This window comes from Scyliorhinus canicula, chromosome 2, assembly GCF_902713615.1.
Source record: "Scyliorhinus canicula chromosome 2, sScyCan1.1, whole genome shotgun sequence".
NCBI classification, from domain to species: Eukaryota; Metazoa; Chordata; class Chondrichthyes; order Carcharhiniformes; family Scyliorhinidae; genus Scyliorhinus; species Scyliorhinus canicula.
The window spans coordinates 98,505,279-98,524,132 of NC_052147.1; the positions used below are offsets into that span (position 1 = coordinate 98,505,279).

At 48.9% G+C, this 18,854-nt stretch overlaps 1 protein-coding gene across 1 annotated transcript in view; it reads right to left on the reverse strand.

Moving 5' to 3' along the window:
* The window catches only part of mapkbp1 (mitogen-activated protein kinase binding protein 1), a 339,461-nt gene that overhangs the window by 137,430 nt on the left and 183,177 nt on the right, over positions 1-18,854 (reverse strand). Inside the window, 5 exon segments of the mRNA XM_038783933.1 lie at positions 1,084-1,101; positions 4,362-4,544; positions 6,440-6,577; positions 14,802-14,885; positions 14,887-14,973. Coding sequence (XP_038639861.1) covers positions 1,084-1,101; positions 4,362-4,544; positions 6,440-6,577; positions 14,802-14,885; positions 14,887-14,973 — 510 coding nt within the window.

Genomic DNA, 18,854 nt, shown 5'->3' on the forward strand with positions numbered 1-18,854 from the left:
CTCACCATCTCCTCCTGTCCTTCCCAGTCCAGGTAACTGCACAAGGTAGCCTTGTAAAGTCATTTTTTTGTCCAGTAAATATTATCCCTCGTCAAAAATCAGACATTTAAATAAGGCACACTCTGGGCAGACGCTGACCCATGGGTACCACGCCCCCCCCCCCCCCCCCCCCCCCCCCCCCATGCAGCATGTTCCAGTACATAGCCAAACCCCCCAGCCGGTGGTGAAGGCAAAGCCAGCGGGTATCACTGCCAGTGCCAAGACCGGATAAACAGGGAGGGTTGCTGGCAGGAGGGACAGCTGGCTGCAAAACAACCTAAAAAAACAAAATGATGGTTAACATGAAAGAGTGATCAACTAGCATTCCAGCAAACTCGTCTGACATGAGAAAGGCCAAAAGAGGACGGAAAGAAAGGAAGTATATATTCAATTATTTTCCAAAAGTTACCAATCACTTTCAGACAGTGCTTTCGGGATCATAACAACTCGCCGTGGAACTAAAATACTCCTAATTTCTCCCTGAGCGTCTCAGCGCAGGTGACTAAAAGCTTGGTCGAAGAGATATGTTTGAAGGAATGTCATGGAGGAGGGGAGAGAAGCGGAGAGGTTTTGGGAAGTGCATCCCAGAGCTTCGGGCCCAGGCAGCTGAAGTTGACAATGGACACCAATGGTGGAGCGAAGGATGTGCGGGTGGCCAAGAGGTCAGAGTTGAAGAAATGCAGCGACCTCGGAAGGTTGGAGAGCAGGATCAGATTACAGAGATAGGGAGGGGTGAGGCCATGGGAGGGATTCGAAAAACAAAGATGAGGGTTTTAAAATCGAAGCATGACCAAGCCAGGACCCAACGTAGGCCAGTCAGCAGAGGGCCGATGGATGCATGGAGATGGTGCAGAAAGATTGCTCATCCTCAGGAGCAGCAGGCACACAGAACACCAAGAAAGCAAATTGCAAGAGGAACAAGCCAACTGACTCCTTTGACCCTCATGCGGGTGTGACAGATGGTTATAGTCACAGAGATACAGACACACAAGGGATGAGTTGAATGGGTTATGGAGGATGCTGACACTGACATTGTCCACTTACTGTTGTACTGTCTGCATTCTTTTCAAAGTCAACAGGGGAGAAGAGCAGCGAGGAGAGGAGAGGGAATCAAGTGTTAGAGATACAATAAAGAACAGCACACTAAGCTGACAGAACTTCACACACACCTACACGCACACGTCACATCTCTATCCTTCCACTTGGCTACATTTCCAGTGCGGATCAACAGGAAGGCACACGCTGGCAGACACATGGCACGGGAGCTACATGTTCTCACATATGTCTCTCGTAGGCAGAATAATGGACGGCAGCTTCACCAACATAGCTCTTTCCACAGTTAAATGCTAGCTCCTCTGTTAGTACATTCCCAATTTACATGCAGTAAACAACACAAAGCAGATAATGCACGCACAACCTGACGGGAACATATTTTTTCCTTTTTACTTAACACATGGTGCGCATGGTCCTGACCGATGGTTATCATTTGCCTAGCGTTACAAAAGCAGATTTTTCGGTCAGTTATTTCATTACTGTTAGTGGGGTCTTGCTGTGAGTGAGTTGCCGTTTCAGGCATACAACAGTGATAACTCTTCAAAAATGACTTCATCAGCCGGATGGAGATAACAAAGGCCATTCAGCCTGCGGGACTGCTCATTATCCTATAAAATCCAAGCACGGGCCTCCAGGGGACTATGTGCAAAAGGACAGAGTGTAAGGAGCCTGGGTGCCTCCCCTCAGTGGGGCTGCAGTCGGTCTCCCAGGGTTGGGAGGGGAAATAACCCCCCCACCCCCCCGTCCAGATCACAACCTACGTGGAGATCAGGCGATCTCTGAGTTGCAGAGTCTTAAATAGGACAGAAGGTGGGCTGGGAAGCCTAGCCGCTTTCACCAGGCAAGTGTGAGAGGTATTTCCTTTACAGGCCCCTTGGGCTGATCAAGCAACTCATACACACCACCAACCTCCCCCCCCCCCCGCCCTCCCAATTTCCTACAGTCTTTTTTCTCCTCACCAAACCCCTCCGCACCCCCATGTTTCCCCTCCCACCCTACCTGTCCACTCCAGCATCCCACTGCACAAGCCCTCCTTGCCTGTCCCACCCCAACCCCCGGCCACCCCATCTGGCTCCAGTTAAGAACTCCATGGGGAATTGGGTGTAGTACCGGCAGGGGCCACTGCGCCCAGTGGCACTGGTGGGGCACAGAGAGTTGCCGGTCATTTCATTGGTCAGCAATTCTCAGAGGCGGAACTCCCTCCCCAAATGGAGACCCAAGCCAATTATTACGCTGCCAAGCTTGAACGGCTGCGGGGCAACCTCATGGAGAAGGGGTGAAGAATTTACAATGGGGGGGGGTGGGGGCAGGGAAACTCCCGCACCAATGTAAAATTCTCCCTGTAATGAAGAATAGTCTCTTGGGTGGGGAAATGTCCCTCATCACGAATCTTTGGTGAGAGGACGTCCCATGCTTTGGTTCTGGGGAGCTGCTCAGGCCGTCCACCACTGTCAATGACCCCAATACGTAATTTCTTATCGCTAGGTCAGGCTGCCGTCTTCTCCCCTATCCTGTTATGATGCCACAGGTGGTGACAATTCTCCGTACCTCACCTGTCCATGTGTTTAAGCCTGTGCACAGAACGCCAGTTGGCTATTTGACCACAGGAGGCACCACCTCCTCCAGCCTACTTTTCAGTTTGTCCGTCCTCTACACCTCTGTGACCAACCAGCTGCTGATCAGGAGGGTGAATCCTCAGTTGGTTGGTTGATCTCTCCCCAGGAGCAACGCTGGCCCAGTGACTGTACTCTCTCTACCCCACTCCTTCCTGAACTGGAAGCTAAACACGGAGGCTCCTGGTTACCCTGGGATGTGCTTCCACTGGCTAAAGCCACCAGGTGGGGCATCTCACCCATTCATTGGAAACGCCAGCTGAACAGTCACAGCCATTCAGGGAACAGCGCTGTCTCGCTGGGAATGTCCTGGGAGGTTCTCCTGATCACATCCCATTATTTCAGGGGAAATCTTGTTTACATGGGTTAAAAATAAGGAGGGAGGGAGAGAGGGAGGGAGGGAGGAAGGAAGGGAGGGAGGGAGGGAGGAAGGGAGGGAGGGAGGGAGGGAGGGGGGAGGGAGGGGGACCTGCCCCCCCCCCCCCCCCGCCCAGACCTGGAGGACAACAATAAATTGGGAAAACATCCATAACATTTCCCAATGTCTAGCCCAAACCCACAATTTACAGGACGACACACTGAAGGGAAGTGTAGGGGTGACACCAGAGGTTTCTGCCATCATTGGTGTGGGGCTTAGCTGAGCTTTAGGATTTACAGGTGCTGCTGGAGGCTCGGCTATTGGTAAACGTTACCTTTTATTGAATTTTATACAAACTATTTACAGTACATGTTTAGCACAAGGCTTTACAGAGAGCTATCTCTCCACATACCCTGTTCCATTTGATGTTACAGCACTGATGAATGTCTACTGTTTATTTATGTTTTTAACATTAACTATTTATACTATAAAGAAAAGGTGCAAGGAAGAATTAACTTTTATTTCAATAGAGTCTTTCATGAGCAACTGATGTCCGAGAGCGTTTTGCAACTGGAGTGCAGTCATTGTTGTAATGTAGGAAACACAGCAGCCAATGTGTGCACAGCAAGATCCCAAAAACTGTAATGAGATCATGACCATATAATCAGGGTGGATTTTATGGATTTTGGTTGCAGGTTAAATAATGAGCAAGGAACTGGCAAAAACCGCCTTGAACTTCTTTGAATTAACACCGCGAGGCCTATTCCATCTAACTGAGAGGGCAGATGGAACCACATTTAACACTTCATCAAGGAGACAGCGCATTTAGCACACTGGGCTAAATCGCTGGCTTTGAAGGCAGGCCAGCAGCACGTTTCGATTCCCGTAACAGCCTCCCCGAACAGGCGCCGGAATGTGGCGACTAGGGGCTTTTCACAGTAATTTCATTGAAGCCTACTCGTGACAATAAGCGATTTTCATTTTTCATTTCATGAACAGTCCAACGTTCCCTCAGTACTGCACTGGAATGTCGTTCTGTGTTCAAGAGCCCACAACTCGAGCTCTGAGGTGAGACTGTTACCCACTGAGCCATGGTTGACGCTGAGAGACTATTGTTAAATTGGATGTTAACAGAAATCAGCAGATGAAGGGCTGGAGCAGAGACAGGGGAGCAGCTTAATCGAGTGCGATGGGATCACAATGTCAGAATTGGAGAACAGCGGGGTGGCAGACTGCACACATCAGTGAGTCTCATGGGCCCTTATTGCTCGGCCTTCGCAGTTCCCAATGGCACTTACCCTCAGCTCGACCCACTTATCCAGGAGCCTCTTCTCATTGAACTCGCACAGGAGGCCGGAGGTAGTGATGCAGAATGTGCTGTCGGCCTTCTTGCTCCGCCCGCACGCCACGTCGCTGAAGAAGTTGTTACGCAGCTCGCCCAGCAGGCCCGAACGGCCCAGCAGAGGCACCGTGGCATTGACCTGAAAGACAGGCAGGGAAAACCTCCGTCAACAGGGAACCCGCAGGCGGCTGTGAAAGGAAGAGGTGAACAGGGCAGACCGGGAGAGAGAGGAACAGTGAGAGGAGATGAGAGAGAAACTGGGGCCCGGTTTTAACACAATCAAAATCCACCCACTTGTACACAGTGAAAACTGGGCCCATGGAGAGAGACCAATAAACACACTGTGAATGAGAGACACACAAAGCCTCAGAAAAAATAGACTATTGATGTAGTCTATGGACAGCCAGAAGGCATTGATAAAGTTCCATATGAGAGACTTTTAGCTCAAATTAAAACTCATGGAATTGAAGGTAAATAGTTGGAAGATTGGTTCGGCAATCGAAAATAGGGCAGTGAGAATTGGCAAGTATTCACATTGGAAGGAAGCGGCCAGTTTGGCATTATTTAGAGAAGGTAATGGGGCACTGCCCACTGGCTGGAGAGCCAACGGGAGCACTGTAACATCCCTCTTAGGAAGGTTGCCAAAAGAAATGACACTCCAGCAGAAAACTAGACAGTGCTAGTCCTTCCAGGATCAAGGACCCCTGGGACAGAAGTCCCGCCTGCTGGCCAATCAGAGGACAGCAGCTCCATTGAACAGCAGTATCACTGGGTATGACAGCCTCCCGAGACCCGGGTTTGTCGCTGGATCCCAGGCCACAGGTGAGTAATGGCGAGGGGGTAGGTGGGGAATGTGAAGGGGTTGGGGAGGGGCAGCTGTTGGGGGAAGGGGGAAGTGCGGGGGTGTGTGGAGATGAGGGGAGGGGAGGGGTTGTGAAGGGGCAGGGGGGTGCAGGGGAGGGCTGGGGTTGTGCAGGGGCGGGGGTGTACAGGGAAGCGGTTGGGGGTGTGCGGGGGAGGTGTGGGGGGTGCGGGGGAGGAGATGGTAGAGGGGGAGGAGCTGGGGAGAGGGGGAGGGTGTAGGGGGAGATTTTGGGGGTGAAGGGGAGGGGTTGGCGGTGCAGGCGAGGGGTTGTGGTACAGGGGGAGGGGTTAGGGGATGCAGGGGTTGGGGGTGCAGGGGGTCGGTTGGGGGTGCAGGGGATGGGTTTGGGGGTGCAGGGGGTGGGGTTGGGGGTGCTGGGGTGGGGTTGGGGTGCAGGGGGTGGGGTTGGGTTGCAGGGGGTGGGGTTGGGGATGCAGGGAGTGTGGTTGGGGGGTGCAGGGGGTGCTATTTGATCGTGGGCTCCCAATTGCATTTTGAATGGTGGACAGCAGATACTGGCTGCCTCTATCTCTCTGCTCTCTCTCTCTCTCTCTCTGCTCTCTCTCTCTGCTCGATCTCTCTAAAATTCTTGTAGACTGACCTGTCTGTGAAAGCAAATACCACAATGGCTTTCTACAGTGTTCCCCTTTCAAAGTCCAACTCCATGGCAATATGAATCACATGAACCTTGTGTCTAGGTAGAAAAATTGATTCACTATCTTCTAAACCCCCAACTTCATCCTATCTTTGGAATAAATAGAGAGTTTAAAGTATAAGCATTTATAAAGCCTAACATCTCTTTGTGAGGCATGAGGATGTCTACCCATAGTCAGTATGGATGCTCTTACCATTGTCTACAGGGAAGAATACCTTCTACCTTGTTACCAGTGAAGCAACTTGGGTCCTCTGCCGCCTTTAACCTTTAAGAAACAAGCCACCAAGGCTTATTGTCAGGCACAAATCAGATCAGACCACATCATCGCCTTCAGTCCTCTACTTTACCCTAAGTTAAAGCAACAATCCCAAAACATAACAACCATATCTACTTTGTATGTGTAACAGTCTTGTCTTGCTCCTATGATTAAATATAGACAGCAAGTGAGGAATAGAAACCCAGGGAGAGGGAGAGAGCGAGCAAGAAGTTCCTGATCTTGATCAGATATACTCACCTTTGAGGCTTTCGAGGCATCCAGGTACCAGAACTTGACGTGCCTGTTGCCAGCAGTGACAAAATAACTGCTGTCCTCGGAGAAGGACACGGCTGTCACCTTGCTCGATACTTTATTGGAAGCCACAACTACATTTTTCTGTGGAAGAATGCAGAAACATGCATTTCATATTACCTCAGAACATAATCAATATGTATCAAAAATGCTGCATGAATTATTAAATGCTGCATGTACCAATATTCGCGACACTCCAGACAAGTGGTTTACAACCTTTATTTGATTAAGGCACCACACAATATATTTGAAATTCTATGGAACCCGAACCCTCAGTCCCTCCTCTTGTCCCACTATAGAGGTTAGAAAACAAAACTGAATACAAAATAAAGTCATGATGTGGAGATGCCGACGTTGGACTGGGGTGAGAAGTCTTACAACACCAGGCTAAAGTCCAACAGGTTTGTTTCAAATCACGAGCTTTCGGAGCACTGCTCCTTCCTCGGGTGAATGAAGAGGTAGGTTCCAGAAACATATATATGGACAAATTCAAAGATGCAAGACAATGCTTAGAATGCGAGCATTTGCAGGTAATTAAGTCTTTACAGATCCAGAGATATGGGTAACCCCAGGTTAACATAGAACATAGAACAGTACAGCACAGAACAGGCCCTTCGGCCCTCGATGTTGTGCCGAGCAATGATCACCCTACTTAAACCCACGTAACCCGTATACCCGTAACCCAACAATCCCCCCATTAACCTTACACTACGGGCAATTTAGCATGGCCAATCCACCTAACCCGCACATCTTTGGACTGTGGGAGGAAACCGGAGCACCCGGAGGAAACCCACGCACACACGGGGAGGACGTGCAGACTCCACACAGACAGTGACCCAGCCGGGAATCGAACCTGGGACCCTGGAGCTGTGAAGCATTGATGCTAACCACCATGCTACCGTGAGGCCCCGAAAGAGGTGTGAATTGTCTCAAGCCAGGACAGTTGGTAGGATTTCACAAGCCCAGGCCAGATGGTGGGGGATGAATGTAATGCGACATGAATCCCAGGTCCCGGTTGAGGCTGTACTCATGTGTGCGGAACTTGGCTATAAGTTTCTGCTCGGCGATTCTGCGTTGTCGCGCGTTCTGAAGTCCGCCTTGGATAACGCTTACCCGGAGATCAGAGGCTGAATGCCCTTGACTGCTGAAGTGTTCCCCGACTGGAAGGGAACATTCCTGCCTGGTGATTGTCGCGCGATGACCGTTCATCCGTTGTCACAGCGTCTGCATGGTCTCGCCAATGTACCACGCTTCGGGACATCCTTTCATACAGTTTATGAAGTAGACAGCGTTGGCAGAGACGCACGAGTATGTACCGCATACCTGGTGGGTGGTGTTCTCATGTGTAATGGTGGTATCCATGTCGATGATCTGGCACATCTTCCAGAGATTGCCTGGCAGGGTTGTGTGGTGTCGTGGTCACTGTTCTGGGTAGTTTCACACCTTTTTAACCTGGGGTTACCCCTATCTCTGGATCTGTAAAAAATTAATTTCCTGCAAATGCTCGCATTCTAAGCATTGTCTGGCATCTTTGACTTTGTCTATATATATGTTGCTGGAACATACTTCTTCATTCACCCGAGGAAGGAGCTGCGCTCCGAAAGCTCGTGTTTGAAACAAACCTGTTGGACTTTAACCTGGTGTCGTAAGACTTCTTACAAAATAAAGTGCTATTGAATCAATCAGTGATTATTTGCCAGGAAACGTAAGACTATGAATCTTAGAAACTTTGAACAACTTTCAAGTGGTATGAATTTTGCACAGAACCTTTCAGGGCAAATTGGAGAATCTTGGGTCCCAAGGACCCCTGTTTAAAAAGCGCTGCTCCAGAGAAATAAAATATATGCTAACAGCATTAATAACATTAACACAACCATCCCATAAAGATTCAGATGTGATACAGTTTCCTGTGGAACACAGTTGCTACGGTTTCTCCCCCGCCCACCATGGCGTGTTTTCTGGCGTTGCTCACCGGCTGTACTGTGGATGATCTACCGCAGGGGTCACCTTTGGCAAGGGGATGAAAGAAACGCCAGCGGTGGGGTCGGATAATCATGCCCATGGTCCTAGTACATACAGTTCTCACTGTGTAACGCACTGTACAGTACACACAGATCTCCCTGTGTAACACACTGTTCAGTACATACAGTTCTCACTGTGTAACGCACTGTTCAGTACACAGAGATCTCCCTGTGTAACACACCGTTCAGTACACACAGATCTCCCTGTGTAACACACCGTTCAGTTCGCACAGATCTCCCTGTGTAACACACCGTTCAGTACATACAGATCTCCCTGTGTAACACACTGTTCAGTACACACAGATCTCCCTGTGTAACACACCGTTCAGTACACACAGATCTCCCTGTGTAACACACCGTTCAGTTCGCACAGATCTCTCTGTGTAACACACCGTTCAGTACATACAGATCTCCCTGTGTAACACACTGTCCTGTACACACAGATCTCCCTGTTTAACACACTGTTCAGTTCGCACAGATCTCCCTGTGTGACACAATGTTCAGTACACACAGATCTCCCTGTGTAACACACCGTTCAGTACATACAGATCTCCCTGTGTAACACACTGTCCTGTACACACAGATCTCCCTGTGTAACACACCGTTCAGTACACACAGATCTCCCTGTGTAACACACTGTTCAGTACACACAGATCTCCCTGTGTAACACACCGTTCAATACACATAGAACTCCCTGTGTAACACACTGTTCAGTTCGCACAGATCTCCCTGTGTAACACACTGTTCAGTTCGCACAGATCTCCCTGTGTAACACACCGTTCAGTACACATAGAACTCCCTGTGTAACACACTGTTCAGTACACACAGCTCCCTGTGTAACACACTGTTCAGTACACCCAGCTCCCTGTGTAACACACTGTTCAGTACACACAGCTCTCCCTGTGTAACACACTGTTCAGTACACACAGCTCTCCCTGTGTAACACACTGTTCAGTACACACAGCTCACTGTGTAACACACTGTTCAGTACACACAGCTCACTGTGTAACACACTGTTCAGTACACCCAGCTCCCTGTGTAACACACTGTTCAGTACACCCAGCTCCCTGTGTAACACACTGTTCAGTACACACAGCTCCCTGTGTAACACACTGTTCAGTACACACAGCTCACTGTGTAACACACTGTTCAGTACACACAGCTCTCCCTGTGTAACACACTGTTCAGTACACACAGCTCCCTGTGTAACACACTGTTCAGTACACACAGCTCCCTGTGTAACACACTGTTCAGTACACACAGCTCTCCCTGTGTAACACACTGTTCAGTACACCCAGCTCCCTGTGTAACACACTGTTCAGTACACACAGCTCTCCCTGTGTAACACACTGTTCAGTACACCCAGCTCTCCCTGTGTAACACACTGTTCAGTACACCCAGCTCACTGTGTAACACACTGTTCAGTACACACAGCTCCCTGTGTAACACACTGTTCAGTACACACAGCTCCCTGTGTAACACACTGTTCAGTACACACAGCTCTCCCTGTGTAACACACTGTTCAGTACACCCAGCTCACTGTGTAACACACTGTTCAGTACACACAGCTCTCCCTGTGTAACACACTGTTCAGTACACCCAGCTCTCCCTGTGTAACACACTGTTCAGTACACACAGCTCCCTGTATAACACACTGTTCAGTACACCCAGCTCCCTGTGTAACACACTGTTCAGTACACACAGCTCTCCCTGTGTAACACACTGTTCAGTACACACAGCTCCCTGTGTAACACACTGTTCAGTACACACAGCTCTCCCTGTGTAACACACTGTTCAGTACACACAGCTCCCTGTGTAACACACTGTTCAGTACACACAGCTCCCTGTGTAACACACTGTTCAGTACACCCAGCTCCCTGTGTAACACACTGTTCAGTACACACAGCTCCCTGTGTAACACACTGTTCAGTACACACAGCTCACTGTGTAACACACTGTTCAGTACACACAGCTCTCCCTGTGTAACACACTGTTCAGTACACACAGCTCCCTGTGTAACACACTGTTCAGTACACACAGCTCCCTGTGTAACACACTGTTCAGTACACACAGCTCCCTGTGTAACACACTGTTCAGTACACACAGCTCCCTGTGTAACACACTGTTCAGTACACACAGCTCTCACTGTGTAACACACTGTTCAGTACACACAGCTCACTGTGTAACACACATGTTCAGTACACCCAGCTCTCACTGTGTAACACACTGTTCAGTACACCCAGCTCACTGTGTAACACACTGTTCAGTACACACAGCTCTCCCTGTGTAACACACTGTTCAGTACACACAGCTCCCTGTGTAACACACTGTTCAGTACACACAGCTCCCTGTGTAACACACTGTTCAGTACACACAGCTCCCTGTGTAACACACTGTTCAGTACACACAGCTCTCACTGTGTAACACACTGTTCAGTACACACAGCTCACTGTGTAACACACTGTTCAGTACACCCAGCTCTCACTGTGTAACACACTGTTCAGTACACCCAGCTCACTGTGTAACACACTGTTCAGTACACCCAGCTCCCTGTGTAACACACTGTTCAGTACACACAGCTCCCTGTGTAACACACTGTTCAGTACACACAGCTCCCTGTGTAACACACTGTTCAGTACACCCAGCTCTCCCTGTGTAACACACTGTTCAGTACACACAGCTCTCCCTGTGTAACACACTGTTCAGTACACACAGCTCTCACTGTGTAACACACTGTTCAGTACACACAGCTCTCCCTGTGTAACACACTGTTCAGTACACACAGCTCACTGTGTAACACACTGTTCAGTACACACAGCTCACTGTGTAACACACTGTTCAGTACACCCAGCTCCCTGTGTAACACACTGTTCAGTACACCCAGCTCCCTGTGTAACACACTGTTCAGTACACACAGCTCCCTGTGTAACACACTGTTCAGTACACACAGCTCTCCCTGTGTAACACACTGTTCAGTACACACAGCTCTCCCTGTGTAACACACTGTTCAGTACACACAGCTCTCCCTGTGTAACACACTGTTCAGTACACACAGCTCACTGTGTAACACACTGTTCAGTACACACAGCTCACTGTGTAACACACTGTTCAGTACACACAGCTCTCCCTGTGTAACACACTGTTCAGTACACACAGCTCTCACTGTGTAACACACTGTTCAGTACACACAGCTCCCTGTGTAACACACTGTTCAGCACACACAGCTCTCCCTGTGTAACACACTGTTCAGTACACACAGCTCCCTGTGTAACACACTGTTCAGTACACACAGCTCCCTGTGTAACACACTGTTCAGTACACCCAGCTCCCTGTGTAACACACTGTTCAGTACACCCAGCTCACTGTGTAACACACTGTTCAGTACACCCAGCTCTCCCTGTGTAACACACTGTTCAGTACACCCAGCTCCCTGTGTAACACACTGTTCAGTACACACAGCTCCCTGTGTAACACACTGTTCAGTACACACAGCTCTCCCTGTGTAACACACTGTTCAGTACACACAGCTCACTGTGTAACACACTGTTCAGTACACACAGCTCCCTGTGTAACACACTGTTCAGTACACACAGCTCTCCCTGTGTAACACACTGTTCAGTACACCCAGCTCCCTGTGTAACACACTGTTCAGTACACACAGCTCCCTGTGTAACACACTGTTCAGTACACCCAGCTCCCTGTGTAACACACTGTTCAGTACACCCAGCTCTCCCTGTGTAACACACTGTTCAGTACACCCAGCTCTCCCTGTGTAACACACTGTTCAGTACACCCAGCTCCCTGTGTAACACACTGTTCAGTACACCCAGCTCACTGTGTAACACACTGTTCAGTACACCCAGCTCACTGTGTAACACACTGTTCAGTACACCCAGCTCCCTGTGTAACACACTGTTCAGTACACCCAGCTCCCTGTGTAACACACTGTTCAGTACACACAGCTCCCTGTGTAACACACTGTTCAGTACACCCAGCTCCCTGTGTAACACACTGTTCAGTACACCAGCTCCCTGTGTAACACACTGTTCAGTACACACAGCTCTCCTGTGTAACACATGTTCAGTACACCACAGCTCCCTGTGTAACACACTGTTCAGTACACACAGCTCACTGTGTAACACACTGTTCAGTACACCCAGCTCCCTGTGTAACACACTGTTCAGTACACACAGCTCTCCCTGTGTAACACACTGTTCAGTACACACAGCTCCCTGTGTAACACACTGTTCAGTACACCCAGCTCACTGTGTAACACACTGTTCAGTACACCCAGCTCACTGTGTAACACACTGTTCAGTACACCCAGCTCCCCTGTGTAACACACTGTCACTGTTCAGTACACCCAGCTCCCCTGTGTAACACACTGTTCAGTACACACAGCTCCTGTGTAACACACTGTTCAGTACACACAGCTCACTGTGTAACACACTGTTCAGTACACCACAGCTCACTGTGTAACACACTGTTCAGTACACCCAGCTCCCTGTTGTACACACTGTTCAGTACACCCAGCTCCCTGTGTAACACACTGTTCAGTACACACAGCTCCCTGTGTAACACACTGTTCAGTACACCCAGCTCCCTGTGTAACACACTGTTCAGTACACACAGCTCACTGTGTAACACACTGTTCAGTACACCCAGCTCACTGTGTAACACACTGTTCAGTACACCCAGCTCACTGTGTAACACACTGTTCAGTACACACAGCTCACTGTGTAACACACTGTTCAGTACACCCAGCTCCCTGTGTAACACACTGTTCAGTACACACAGCTCTCCCTGTGTAACACACTGTTCAGTACACACAGCTCACTGTGTAACACACTATTCAAAACAGACAGCTCTCACTGTATAACACACTGTCCCAGTACACACAGATCTCCCTGTGTAACACACTGTTCAGTACACACAGATCTCCCTGTGTAACACACTGTTCAGTACACATAGCTCTCACTGTGTAACTCACTGTCCCAGTAAACATAGCTCTCACTGTGTAACTCACTGTTCCGTACACACAGATCTCCCTGTGTTACTCACTGTCCCAGTAAACACAGATCTCACTGTGTAACTCACTGTCCCAGTAAACACAGCTCTCACTGTGTAACTCACTGTCCCAGGAAACACAGATCTCACTGTGTAACTCACTGTCCCAGGAAACACAGCTCTCACTGTGTAACTCACTGTTCAGTACACACACCTCTCACTGTGTAACTCACTGTTCCAGTAAACACAGCTCTCACTGTGTAACTCACTGTTCCAGTAAACACAGCTCTCACTGTGTAACTCACTGTCCCAGTAAACACAGCTCTCACTGTGTAACACACTGTTCAGTACACACAGCTCACTGTGTAACACACTGTTCAGTACACACAGCTCCCTGTGTAACACACTGTTCAGTACACCAGCTCTCCCTGTGTAACACACTGTTCAGTACACACAGCTCTCCTGTGTAACACACTGTCAGTACACCCAGCTCTCCCTGTGTAACACACTGTCAGTACACACAGCTCCCCTGTGTGAACCACACCTGTTCAGTACACACAGCTCCCTGTGTAACACACTGTTCAGTACACACAGCTCCCTGTGTAACACACTGTCAGTACACACAGCTCTACCTGTGTAACACACTGTTCAGTACACCACAGCTCCCCTGTGTAACCCCACTGTTCAGTACACACCAGCTCACTGTGTAACACACTGTTCAGTACACACAGCTTCACTGTGTAACACACTGTCAGTACACACAGCTCCCTGTGTAACACACTGTTCCGTACACCCAGCTCACTGTGTAACACACTGTTCAGTACACATAGCTCTCACTGTATAACACACTGTTCAGTACACATAGCTCTCACTGTGTAACTCACTGTTCAGTACACATAGCTCTCACTGTGTAACTCACTGTTCAGTACACATAGCTCTCACTGTGTAACTCACTGTTCAGTACACATAGCTCTCACTGTATAACACACTGTTCAGTACACATAGCTCTCACTGTATAACACACTGTCCCAGTAAACACGCTGTAACACACTATTCAAAACAGACAGCTCTCACTGTATAACACACTGTTCAGTACACACAACTCTATGTGCAACACACTGTTCAGTACACACAGATCTCCCTGTGTTACTGTATTTCAGTATGTACCATTCACCTATGCATTTGCTGTTCCATTGTAACCAGTATTTCCATGGTGTAATGTTTCTGGACAGTAATGCAGGGACAAAAGCTATCATAGTAAATGTCACTGCTCTGTGTACCTTCCACGCCCAAACGTTGACGATCATATCATGTTGGTATCCCACGGAAACAATGTACTTGGCGTTGGGTGAGAATGCCACGCAGGGCCACTCCGTACTTGTGTTCCTGGAGCTCTGCCACCTGTGTTCTTTCATTGACTTCCCAGATTCGAACGGCGGGCATGTGTCCACTCTGCAAAGCAGCACCGAGGGGGCAAAATAAACAGTTAACAGCAATCAGGGAGGACAGCTCAGTTAAAGGGTGGATTACAAAATGCAGCTTGATCATAATCAGCAGGAAATTAATTATGTCATGAAAAATCAGTCCTCAAACACTTGCTCTATACTTGTTCAAAACCTGCTGAATCTCAAACTTCTGTCCAATTCAAATTAAAGGCCATTGACCAGCAACTTCGGGCTGAATTTCTCCAAACCAGTGGATGTAGTTTTGGGGGTGAGTTCAAAGAAAATGCGACTGATTCATCAGGACAGTTCAACAAAAAGTTTCCACCTCTCTTTCCCAGAGCGGGGATTCCAGCAGTGCTGGCGACCTGGCTGTCTGCCGTGGGGAGCCAATTAACGCAATTAATGGGGGAAAACCCTCTCTTGTAGAAACAGATTGTAATTTTCCCAAATGCTTCACGCCCCCCCCCCCCCCCCCCCCCCCAACTCCTTCCGCCCCCTCCCACCCCAAGAATGGAGTGGAGGTGGCTTCACAGCAGGAGGTTCAAGCCGGAAATCATCAGAGGCATTTTTAAAAATATGTATTTTTATTCATGTTTCTGATATTTTTAACATTTTAAACAAACAACATAGCAAATAAAAAAACAACACAAACCCCCAACACCACCTTCCAGGAACCTCAACCAGACAATTCACCCCCCACAACCCCACCACCCCTCCCCTTAACAACTGATGGTGACCAGCTCCTTGAAACGTAGCACAAACAATTTTACGTTCGGGGGAACCTGAAGCCGGCACGAGGACAGGAGAGGATGTGAAATTTGCTCCTCCCCACGCTACTGAGATGGGGTTGTTATGGCGACATTACTCTGGGTGCCCAACTAATGGACATTCAGCGTTAAATGTGCAGCTGAGCAGCGCCCGGGACTGCGTGAAGCGACCGGGGGCTGAGAATAGGGTGTGTGAGGGCTGGAGTTCCCTCAGGGGGCGGGGACTGCCACGGCAGATTGTCTGAGGGAGCAGCGCACCTGTAAACAAAGAAATATCAATGGAAAAACTGTACCATCAGTGTCTCGGCAGCACAATCGGTCCCCAGAAACATTTGTTAATTTTAATTGAGCCCTGACTTTCATCCTGTCCTGGGTCAAGGTAGTAGCTGAAAGGTAAAGGCTTCCTGGCTAATTGGCCTACCCGCTAACCGGGAAGCAGACAGGTCATGTAAAACCCTACTCAATTGTTGTTTCATTATTTTAAATTGGTTTCTTTTCTGTTGGTGGACGCGTCTCAGACCCGTGCCCACCGACCGAATAATCACGCGGGGGCGTGATGAGGTCAGAACGCGGGCCCGAAGTCCTCTCGCGCAATTTTATGTGCTTTCTTGTCTTGGGTGCACCCGCCCCAGCAATGTAACATTCTGGCCAAGCTGTGAAATATCCCACCAGGGCTCTATCCCAATCCAGATTGAAAGGCAATGTCAGGAAAGGAAATCAGGCCCATTCCCTGTGTTGCTCCTGACAGAGGCTGTGGGACTCGCTGAGCACTCCCGACATTTTCAGTTCTTACTTACTGAGGTTATTTACTGTCTTAAATGATACAAAACAATCAAAGAATAAAAATGGCGATCGTTTCAGTTATTTGCAAGGCCGATGTCGCGCTGTCAAACTCTGGATATCGCAGATTCACGATAAGAGAGTAAAAACGGCAAATCCTGCGACATGGTAGCACTTGGTACTGCTTTTCAGCTCCAGGGTCTCAGGTTCAATTTCCGGCTTGGGTCACTGTCTGTGTGGAGTCTGCACGCTCTCTCAGTGTCTGGGTAGGTTTCCTCCGGGTGCTCCAGTTTCCTCCCACATGCCCCGAAAGACGTGCTTGTTAGGTAATTTGGACATTCTGAATTCTCCCTCTGTACCCGAACAGCGCCGGAGTGTGACGACTAGGGGCTTTTCACAGTAACTTCATTGCAATGTTAACGTAAGCCTGCTTGTGACAATAAAGATTATTATTATCACATCTTTTGTTCTTAGGTTGCTGCGAGGCTGAGAAAATGTTTTAATGGTACTTTACTTTCATGGTGGGGGGAGCTCAGAGCACAGGGATTTAAAATTTGGCTCTTCAAGATGATGTCAGGAAACTGCTCTTCACAGAAGAAGGGAGGTAAAAATCTGAACTCTCTCTCTCAGTCTGGGGTTCAATTGACATTTCCAAGATGCAGAGAACTAAATTATTGAGAGTGACGGAACCACCAAGGTCAGCAAATGGAGTTAGGTTACAGGTCAGACATGATCTACCTGATCGGGAGAAAAGCGTCAAGGGGCTGAGCTCGAGTTGCTATATGTGCCACTCTCAATTGGCTTGTAGTTAATCAATCATACTTTTAATTAATAGCATGAGAGATCAGTGGTTAGTTGAGCCAATCGCCATTTGTTGCGGTGGATGTAGGATTTCTCCTGGGTCTCAGTCAGCCTCTTTGAAAGGTTTCACACCGTCTGTATGTTAGATGCCAGGCGTTTTAATCAAGATAAATCATCTGATTGAGATGTTGCCATGACAGCAGCTAAACCTGTACAGTGAACTATGGCTTTGTCTCTTAGAGTTTATTACAGTGTATCCCTGAGGCACTTTTGATTTAGTTGACCTTGTCGTTGGGTTCCTGAAGCAATCTGGAAAGCATTAAAAGCACAACTTTAAAACACGGGAGTATCATAGATCAGAATAAGCCATCAAGAGGGCAGTCAAAGTATGCATCAGCAAAATCCAGCCGCGCCTGTTGCTTAAATGCTTCAATGTTGGGCTTTGCACAGAAGGACGGCATTTTTGCCTCTAAGGCTGTGGGGATAACAATGGGAAGAGATGTACACTGTGCTGTCGACCCATGCTCACTTGCTTTACATCCTTGCTCAAGATCTACTCCTCTGAGTGATGTTGGTCGAAGTTTGAATATTGGCCAAGACACCGGAAAGAACTCCTCTGTTCTTCTTCAAATTGTTCCATGGGGTCAGTTACTTGGCTGGATGTTTCCATACCCGCTGTGGAAGGGAATTCGCTGTGGTGAGCCATTCAAATGCCCATTGACTTTGGCAGGACGGGACGTTCCTACCGGCGGAGATGGGGCCAGGAAACCCCGGCCTCAGATTAACATCTCATCCCAACATTGCCGCACTCCCCCTGTACTGCACTGGAGTGTTAGCCTGGAGATTGTGCCCCACTCTCTTGAGTGGCACTTGAACTTACTGACCTCTGTTGACTCCAAAGAGTGGGTGGCGCAACTGCACTATGGTTGGCACTCAAATATGGGACCGGTCTTGATGCTCTACAACACTGGGCGGGATTTATAGACCACCTCGCCGCATGTTTGTCGGCGGAGGTGGCCCGGATTTCCCGGTGACAGCACCCTTCATTACCGGGAAACCCCTGTGCCGGCGTGGGACCGGAATTTCCCGCTGGCGTGAAGAGCCGATAAATCCCGCCCACTGGATACGTTCTGCCTGATCTGACCTCAGGTGAGGTTTTGCAGCTCATGACTGCAGATGGGAAGCCAGGCTGAGCTCACAATGTCTTGCCTGAGACTCTTCATTCTTGCCCAGTCATGCTGTCAAACTGTACAGCTGGTCCTACCTTTCAACATACCAACGTGAAGTTGCTGGTTTTAGTTTATCTGCTGTGGAGTTCCTTTAGGTGCTCAGGTGAATTGGGCAAGATAGAAACAGAGAAAATAGGAACAAAGGAGACCATTCAGCCCTTTGATTCTGCTCTGCCATTCATTCTGCTCATCTGGCTCAATAGCCTGTTCCAGCCTTCCCCCCATATCCTTTGATCCCCTTCGCCCCAAGAGCTATATCTAACTTCTTGAAATATTTTAGCCTCGACGACTTTCAGTGGTAGCAAATTCCA